General features: G+C 39.1%; 1 protein-coding gene across 1 annotated transcript; it reads left to right on the top strand.

Annotated features, from left to right (window-relative positions):
• The first annotated feature begins 1,733 nt into the window (after window positions 1-1,733).
• Window positions 1,734-9,055, top strand: LOC104467489 (chromosome unknown open reading frame, human C2orf49). The gene is made up of 3 exons (XM_010081279.1): window positions 1,734-1,897; window positions 5,397-5,769; window positions 8,679-9,055. The coding sequence occupies exons 1-3, from the start codon at window positions 1,761-1,763 to the stop codon at window positions 8,733-8,735; spliced, it is 567 nt and encodes a 188-aa protein (XP_010079581.1). The 5' UTR covers window positions 1,734-1,760; the 3' UTR covers window positions 8,736-9,055.
• Window positions 9,056-9,512: the final 457 nt, after the last annotated feature.

Below are 9,512 nucleotides of genomic sequence, written 5' to 3'. Positions count from 1 at the left end.
GGCCGGTGGGAAGGGAGGCCTCTGGGGACTGCGGCCCTGCCTGTTGTGCTGTGCTCCCTCCGCGTTAGACGCGCCGCGTTTGTTTCTTCGCTTTGCTCTGCAGGGAGACGCTTCCCCCCATTACCTGCGCTGGAGGTTTTCTCCAGCCTTGGTGCTGCCCTAAACGGGTGTGCACGAAGCGATCAGGGAAGAAAAAACAAACCAAACCCAAGCCGATACTCTATAGGCTGGAAACTTGCTTAGCGGAGCCCTGTAGTGTGAGAGATGCCTCCGTGTTTGCAGAGGGGCAGCGTCTGAACGCTGTAGCTGCTAAAGAATAATTTACTCTTATCCACGTGTCTGTGAGACAGTGTTTGTGTACAGTAAGATTGTCTGTGGAAAGGTCATCTTTACTATGTTAAAGTTGCCACGTTCATACCCAGTGAATTAAGGAAGACTTGACTGACATAGTCAGTCAAGCTAATGTTTAAGTATGCATAACTGAAAAAAAATCTGAGTTTGAAAGTGAGTTATAAACAGTTTTGGACCATGTGAAATTTTAGTTGATGTGATTTGGAATGCTTGCTACTGCCTTGCCTGAAAATTTTAGATGCATGAAACAATGGTAATCAAAGCTTTAGGTTTTTGTCTGAGCTCGCTGAATTTTGTATGCTCTCGTTGATGTAGTTTGTGTGGGCAAAAATGTACAAGTTTCAGGCCCGCAACAGAAGTTATGAAGCATTGCCAAAACCAGTAGTGGCAGAGACTTGATCTGCTTTCAGTGGCCTCTAGTTTGTAGGAAGTTAGTGGGTTTTTTTCTCTTTTAATAAACTTGTCAGGAGGTACCAAGAAATTTTGTTTTCACAATTCTGTACACAATTAGAAAGAAAACTGGTGTTCTGTTATAACTGACAGTTACCAGAAATCTCCCTTCACAGCTTATTCTTTGGGAACTGGGGAAGGAAGCATGGCTCTCCATCTGTAAGCGTGAAGTGCATTATGTTCTAGTTGCCTGGTGTATAGAAGGGCAAAGAAGAGCTCTGGTATTCTAGTTGGGTTCAGGGAAGTGTGTTTAAGAGTACATGAAAACATGAGTTATTAACAGTATGTCTGTCATAACTTTTTCCTTTTTTTTTTTTGCTAATATTTTTATTGGAAAAAATTGCAGGGGTTTCCATAGGGAGGGGCTGCAGGGTTAACCTGTTTGGACAAAGGTGATGAACTGCCCAGTACTGGTTGCAGCTGCATGCAGCTGTCTCTGACGCTGATGAAATTACCCATCACGCATCAAAATTTCAGGCAGAGGAGCTCATGGCGCCTGTGCTCAAATGCACTAAGAAAAGAGCGGCAGCCACTAGGGATGGGGGACACAAAAGGACACCCAGGAAGAGGCACATGAGGAGATATGTGAAGAAATGCACTTGCAGGTAGTGGAAAAATAAACCACTATTCACTGACCCAACATCCCGCATTTCCCATTGCCTTATTGAAGGGAGGGATCAAGTGCAATCCACACAGAAAGCAAGGGAAGTTGGTAGTAGGAAGGCAGGAGACCAGGCTGTCATTGTCACAGGGCAGTTCGTGGCCTCTCCACATTGGTTACCCCTGTGAGCCCCTCACTTTTGAAACCCTGGCATTTGTGCCCAATGTACTACCTTAAAGTGGCTTTTGAAAAAATAAATTATGCCACTAAAATGCTTGTGCTTTGAATTTGTCATAATAATAACAATTTTTTTTTCTGTTCCCCACAGAAGAATATACTAGTTGAAAATGATGTAAAGATGGACAAAGATGGTCTCACTGATCTCTATATTCAACATGCCATTCCCCTGCCTCAACGTGATTTACCAAAAAGTAGATGGGGGAAAATCATGGAACAGAAAAGGCAGCAAAATGAGTTGAAAAGTGAGAATAAAAGGTAATTTAGCTCTTACTGGGCTAGACTTGGAGAATGTAGGACACATTTAGTTTTATTGATTAATGGCATTTGTACAGCTTTTGGACATTGTTAGAGTTTACAGAGAATGCCATGTCAGATCTCCTGTGTCAGAGGTGTTGTTCTACTACTGCAATAATAGGAAAAAGGGGAGGATAATATTTTTTTTTTCTCATCCAAATGTTATTAATGGTATCTAGCTTATAATGCTTCTTTTCATAGAATGATAGAACAGCTTGGGTTGGAAGGGACCTTTAAAGTTCACCTAGTCCAACCCCCCTGCAATGAGCAGGGACATCTTCAACTAGATCAGGTTGCTCCAAGCCCCATCCAACCTGATCTTGAATGTTTCCAGGGATGGGGCATCTACAGCCTCTCTGGGCAACCTGTTCTAGTGTTTCACCGCTCATGGTAAAAGAGTTTCTTCCTTATATCTAGCCTGAATCTACCCTCTTTTAGTTTAAAACCATTACCCCTTGTCCTGTTGCTGCAGGCCCTACTAAAAGTCTGTCCCCATCTTTCCTGTAGACCCCTTTAAGTACTGGAAGGCTGCTATAAGGTCTTCCAGAGCCTTCTCTCCAGGCTGAACAACCCCAACTCTCTGAACCTGTACTCATATGGGAGGTGCTCCAGCCCTCTGATAATTTTTTTGGCTCTCCTCTGGACCTGCTCCAACAGGTCCATGTCCTTCCTGTGCTGAGGGCTTTAGAGCTGAACACAGTACTCCAGGTGGGGTTTCATGAGAGTGGAGCAGAGGGGAAGGATCACCTCCCTCGACCTGCTGTCCACGCTTCTTTTGGTGCAGCCCAGGACACAGTTGGCTTTCTGGGCTGCAAGTGCATGTTGAGCTTCTCATCTACTGACACCCCCAAGTCCTTCTCCTCAGGGCTGCTCTCAATCTCTTCATCCCCCAACCTGTATTGATACTGGGTTTTTAGAACATTTCAAGATACTTTATAACAAAGGAAAAGTAATTATTTTTTGTTTCACCATATGATTATTAAATAACAATAATATTTACAATGTTTAAGAAACATACCAAAAGCATGTTTAATTATGCTTGCTCCCTGGACAGGGTCAGTCTGCTCTAGAGTCAGGGGTGTATGCTGCAGGAGTTTTGTCTGTCCGATTCAAAACTAATATCTACTTTCTGAAAAAAACATTCTGCCTTTTTTTAAAATCCTTTCTGTTTGTATTTGGTCAGAAAGCAAAATCTTTCTCAGAAGTTTATTTTACTGAGTCTGTTCTCCTCCTGACCTTCCCCCTGCCCAAGGCTTTGACTTCGACCTGTGTCATGTGTGGGCAGTGTTCTGATTTAGCTTCAGCAGTAAATGCTAAAGGAATGGTGGATGGAAATTCTCATTATAGTCTTGCAGTATTACAGCTTGTTGATTTCATGAGTCTGTTTTAGCTTCACTGAGGTTTCTAACTGGGAAGAGCTAAACAAATTCTGTCAATTGATTTTTTTTATTTTTTTATTAGATTTTAATATTTAAAAAAAAATTTAGCAGTGGCAAGGATGCTGAGTTATATTGTTACATCAGTTTTGTTTTTTTTTTTACCATGTGCATAAAAGGTTATAGTACCTCGGTCTGTTTACAACTTTACAACATGTAACTTGCAGATGAAAGCATGAGGTTAGCATCTGAATAATAAGAAACCGTTGTAGTGCTGAAATAGGTGCAAAAGAATTTATGAAAGAAATAAAAGATAGTCTGGATGTTTTTGAGAGAAGGAGACAGTGTTAATTTTTAGATGGGAGAATGGCTTCATCCAGAATTTATGTGTAGAGTAAGTTTAGGAGCTCTTATTTTGGTACAGTAAAATTCAGTAATAGTTAAACCTATGTAGAATTTGCTGTGAAAATAGGGAGTTACAGGAGATACGTTTAACCTACCAGTCTACTTTTCTCTACCAGTTGCTCTTAGCACTTAACATCTAGCATACTGGGCTTAGTCTTTTGCTCAGCTGTTAGACAGTTTTAAGATTTTCCAGCAGTTACTGTTCTTGCTTGTATTACATCTTTCATACTTAACAAACATGCTGGCAAAATACTGTCTAGAAAACTGAAATATTTTACTGCTAGTAGTACTAACCTCAGAGAAATGGGAGAAATAGACTTTCTGCACTTTAAGTAAAAGTTGCACAGAGGAAACTTAAGTTTCAGTATATTCGTGGAAAGAATCAAAGAAGTTCAGTCGTCTTTTTGGATGTTAAAATATTACATTTTTCCTTTTAGTTGTGTGCACCACTTATCAGAACTGGCAGGATGCCATGGTGTGGAGGAGGAAGTAGAACTTGGCATTCTTGTTTTTAAACACCAAACAAAATTCCTAGGTATTGTGAGGCTGTAAGTTATGTGCCAGTCAGAGATGGGAACTAAGCCCGCTGTTAGTTTGGTTTAGGAGTCAGATAAACTGATTGATTGTATGAACAACAGGAGCTTTCTGATGAGTTCCTCAGTGGAAAGCACAGCTTTACAACGTGCACTGGAATTAATGAGGCTTGGAGACTTGATCAGCAAAGCTCAGTGTGTGTTTGCATGCCTCTAGTAGTTAAAGATAGGAGGTAAAAACACATTGAAATATAACAGTCAGTGCTGAATATTGTGTTTAGTTTTACTGCTGGTGCTTGATGGCATGTCCTAAAAGATTTGCTGTATATCAGCTGAGCTGCAGTAGTGTGTTATACCTCAATAATAAAATCAAATATCTGAGGTCACGGGTGATGGTTTGTACATCGTATTACTGAATATTTGAGCATGCAGACAGTCGTACCAAGTAAAAACAAATGCAATCGATCCAACTTCAAACGTTTCAGTAACTATTTGTGTTTGGGGGCAGTTAATTTTGTGGATCTATACATCATCTTGCCTGCTGAAAGAAAGAGGGTGGCATGAATCTCAAAATGTGTAGGTAGTTTCTGAAGTGCCATCGAGTCTGAAGATTCTCACCTGCAAACTCGGAGTCTTCAGGAGCACTGTGGCTGTGCATACTCAGAGCTGTAGCCTTGTCAGAGCTCATAATTTCTTAGTCACCTGAGAGGCCGCTTCGGCATCCTCTGAGAACTGCTAATGCACCAATAATATTGAGTTCAGCATAAAACATGGTACTTCTGACCAGTTTCAGACATTCACAGAGAGGTGATCTCCTGCCTGTTTTGGTAACAGGTGAATATTTAGGATAATTGGGGTGTGGGAGCTAAAACCTACACTTCTCTCTCGCTTTAGGGTGCTACCTTAAGTATGAGGCTAAACTAGACAAGAATAGGAGCATTTTTCATTAAATGGTCCTCATAACTGGGAGTTGCTCAGAGTCTGTCCTACCTATATGAGTAGTCGTGTGAAACAGTGGAAACCCAGATTGCTCGGATGGATTACTTTAGGCAAGATTAAATTCATTCTCACTGCTCATGTCTTGGATATGCTAGTTTTGGACCATCTAGCTTGTGTTTCTGAGAATTTTACAATTTGTATTTTCAGTGTTACAACAGTGGAAGGTTTAAGGAAACGGCCGTTAATTGTATTTGATGGCAATTCAACAAGTACAAGCATAAAGGTGAAGAAGACGGAGAATGGAGCTGCTGATCACCTAAAACCTCCTCCAACTGGAAGCACCGCCAACACTGTTAGAAGATTATCAGTTCCTTCAAATGCCTCAACATACATTTCAGCATGCAGTTTATCAAAGGACACTAAGCTGGGAATGAAGAATAATGAGGCTAAGCAGAACAATATTTCAAAGACTAACAGCAGTGTGTTGGCTAGTCTGAAGGTGTACCCTTTGTCTCCAGTAGCAGGAACTACTGTTGTGAAGTTAAAGAGAGCTGTTCCAAAAGAAGAATCTGATTTGCCGGTATGTACGTTCAGTATCTTGTTTTGCAGCCTTTTTGTAATTGAAACTTGCAGGAGCCAAAGGTAGACCATTGTAAGAGTTTCCAGAATTATTTTATTTTGGAGTAATAGTAGAGTCTTTATTTAGAAACAGGCAAAAGAGGAGCTAGTCTGGGAAAGATGAGAAGGACAGAAATCAAGTACTTTGTACTTGTCCATGGGAAACCTCTGTTTGAGAGAGGCAGCTTTATAGAAAACATGCATGTGATTTTAAAATGAATAAATAGGTAATACTTAGGGTTGTGCTGGTAGCAGTCAAATGAAACACAAACAAAATAATCCTCTCAGTAGGTCTGAGAGAGAGAACAGGTATTATAGAAGAACATGAACAGCCTTAAACGTAGGACAAGTGGTCTGTTTTCTGTAGTAGGAAAGAAAAAAAATGGAATTATAACATTTGTAACAATCACACTTGAGTTGGTTGAGTAGGACAAGCTTTCATTTGTCAAAGTGAAGGAGGAGATGTTATGGGAACTGATGTGAAATGCTGAGAGCTGTAGAATATATGCTTAGAGGAAGAACACCATCTGTTTTAAATCTCACATACGAATTGGCAAGCTAGAGGAAGGAACTGGATGTGAAAATGTGGAGGGCTGCCGAGATTGTGGGTCTGAATGAGAAGCTCTAACAACAAACTGTACTAGTTGAAGTGAGAGGCCAAAGGTCAAGCGCTAATTTTGAGCCATGGCGATCTTAATCAGGTATCTGGGCTTCTATAAGACGATGAGAAAGACATACTGAGATCTTGAACAGAAGGGTGCTGTTACAAGTAGAAGACAACTGAGCTGTTAACCATAAATGTAAATAGTTATCTTCTTTTTGCAAGTTAGATTCAGCTGCAAACAAATTTTCTTTGGAGAAGAGAACTACACTACAGATGGGGGCAGAATGAGGCTGATGAGTGCAAGTGATGAGAGAAGAGCTAAGGCAGTATATATAAATTCAACAGGGCATACCTTTGGAAGTGTTGGTAACAGTGATGAATGTAGCTTCCAGTTGGGGAGAAAGATAGGACAGTGGTTATTTTGACAAAGGTGTGATTAGTCTTCAAGGGTTTGTCAGTGAGCAAAGAGCAATGGGCCATCTCCTCTTTAAAACATGCAGCGAGGCAGGGATAAGTCTTATATTTGTGTTGTATTCCTTCATTATACAAATGAAGGAATTTTCACATTTCTGGGATGTCTGGGCCTCGGAGGAAGAAATAGAAATATCTGTTCTCAGTTGAACTGCAGGGGGAGCTTTAGATATGCACTGTGCAATTACATTGGTTAAATTCTTCCCAGGGCACGAGACCTAAATTCTCTTTTCTCAATATTGCCTCATGAAATGCTTTCTATTAATCTCTTTTTAAAAATTTTTAGGTAATATCCTTGTTGCGTGGATTGGTAGGTTCCATCAGACTTCTGTTAAACATGAGCACTTAAACATGACTGTTCTGGACAGCTTTACCAACTTTTACAAGAATCGTGGCTGAGGCCCTGAATCAAATTTATGTTGGAGAGGTGTGTTTCCTACTACCGGTATTACTAACTTATTTTAGGATTTAGAACTCTTCCAAGTATTGGTCAGATCTAAACCTACAGAGCTTTTGAAATTTCTTTCGTATACACCTCACATCTTCTTTATATTTAATTGAAATGTTTTATAGACACAATGATGAACACTTTTAAGTGACACTGTATAGCTGACACTCGGAAGCTATGACCTCTGACACTTGACTTTCTGCCTTAGCTACAGTTTATGTTGTTCAGGTTAATACTGGTAAGTTCAGTCATGCCTTGGTTAATGTTGGTCAGACACGTTCGAAGTTTGACAAGTGTGTTGTGTGGATGTTACTTTACTGTCTGAAATTAAAGAACATGGTATTGAATAATAAGTGATGCAGCCAGGAAGAATCAGTATACTTGGCAGATGGCTGTAGAGCATAAAGCCTGATATATTTTTAGTATAATGACAGTAATGACCATTGCCTTTTCAAGCAAGTGTCTGTTCTTCGACTTTCAAGAAAAACTGAAGTTCTCATGCTGAATAGCACAAAACTATCCCTCTAATCTTTGGGTCTAATTCCCTTAAACCTTTCAGTGGTTGCAATCCACAGAATTGCTGTGAATAAACTAACAATGAAACTCTTAAGGAGAAGAGAGATTTCTAGATTGTGCTTCCCAAAGCAGTGTGGTGCAGAATGTTCTTGAAAACTCATATACCCGTCTTTACTCTGCGTGTATGAACTATTAAAGGTCTAATTTCTCATATTTTTTTTATTTTTGATGGTGAAAGGTAATTATTTCACCGCTTCCATCTCCCATTGTTTTACTTTGGTCTTGCTTGATTGTTTTCTGCTTTCACGGAGTGGGACTTGAAAGATGAGGCTTTGGCAATTATTTCACTTTTTTTATTCAGGTCGTTACAGAGGAAGACCAACTTTGCCTTCTCTTTTTTTACTGTTTTCACTGTTTGACAAAAGCAAATTGGCTTCTGAATTGTATGCTTGTTTTTTTTCTTATAGAATCCTATTTCAACCTGTATTTTAAGAAGGCAAACTGAAGTAACTTTAGAATTATGTTTTGAAACTCCAATATGCACCTGTTTTTAAGCTGCATAATTGAAAGATATTTTTGCATAACTAATTGTAGGATTAAGAGAAACCAAAAGACCTGTGATTCGCAGGTAGTTAAATTAATTTGCTTTATTTTTATCTTCTCTAGAGAAGTTCTGTGATACTTAACTTTCTCCACAAGATGGCAATAGAAAGCCGTTGTACTATCATAGCTGAGTACAGCAATAGTCAGTACTGGATTTGAGCGTTGCAGGTTAATTACTAACTTCTGCTTGCACAGTATGTCTAAGAATATGTATTTTCTTGTATTCTAGAATGACCTAAAGCCTACAGAAGCAAAGAAGAAAATCCAGCATGTTACGTGGCCATGAAGTAGCTAATGGTGCTTGAAACATAAATATTACTTCCATATTTTCAAACAGATAAGTCATATATTTAAACAGTTTAAGTACAATTCTTTTTAAACCTTACAGGGATTCAGATTGCTGTGGAGTTTTAACAAGTTTAAAGGTTCACTGTTGTAAAGCTGGAGTCATTATCACCAGTCACCTTAAGAGTGTCTACTCTTGTATACCAAGTAGTTTATTAGTTCTTGAAAAGGTGGCAATATTACGATATACTAAACTCCTCACTTTAGTTTTCAAGATTATTACAGTTCATCTCCTGCATGTCACTATCATTCACACACATAATTTTTTTTTGTTTGTTTCAGTAAGATTTAGGATTTTTCCACTTCTGGTTAAATAGTTAAAATAGCTATTGAGATTCATAATGGTCTCAAGAGTTCTTGGCTTTAAAAAGAGAAAGCTGACCATTCTGCTGATAAGATAGTGTGAGACAATTTTTTTCCCTTTTTGTTGCACAGAACAGGAGTGTAGAATTTACAGCGTAAGTTATGTTGGTAATAAGAGATGAACTATTTTAACAACCTTACTTCAAATTGAAGTTTCTCTTATTGACGTATGAAATAAGAAATGCACAGATGGAGGTATGTTATTAAACTGTTTGATATGAATCTTTGAGAGGAAGTAGTGAATGGATTGGTGCCATGTTCTCTTAAATACACAGGCATACTTTATACACGCATAAGTGTAAAAATGTACCAAAGTAGCAAATTCACTTTTTTTCCTGGTTACAATCTTGCTTAT

Source organism: Pterocles gutturalis, unplaced genomic scaffold (genome assembly GCF_000699245.1).
Source record: "Pterocles gutturalis isolate BGI_N339 unplaced genomic scaffold, ASM69924v1 scaffold12129, whole genome shotgun sequence".
Lineage (NCBI taxonomy): Eukaryota > Metazoa > Chordata > Aves > Pterocliformes > Pteroclidae > Pterocles > Pterocles gutturalis.
This window is presented reverse-complemented; position numbering and strand designations above follow the sequence as displayed.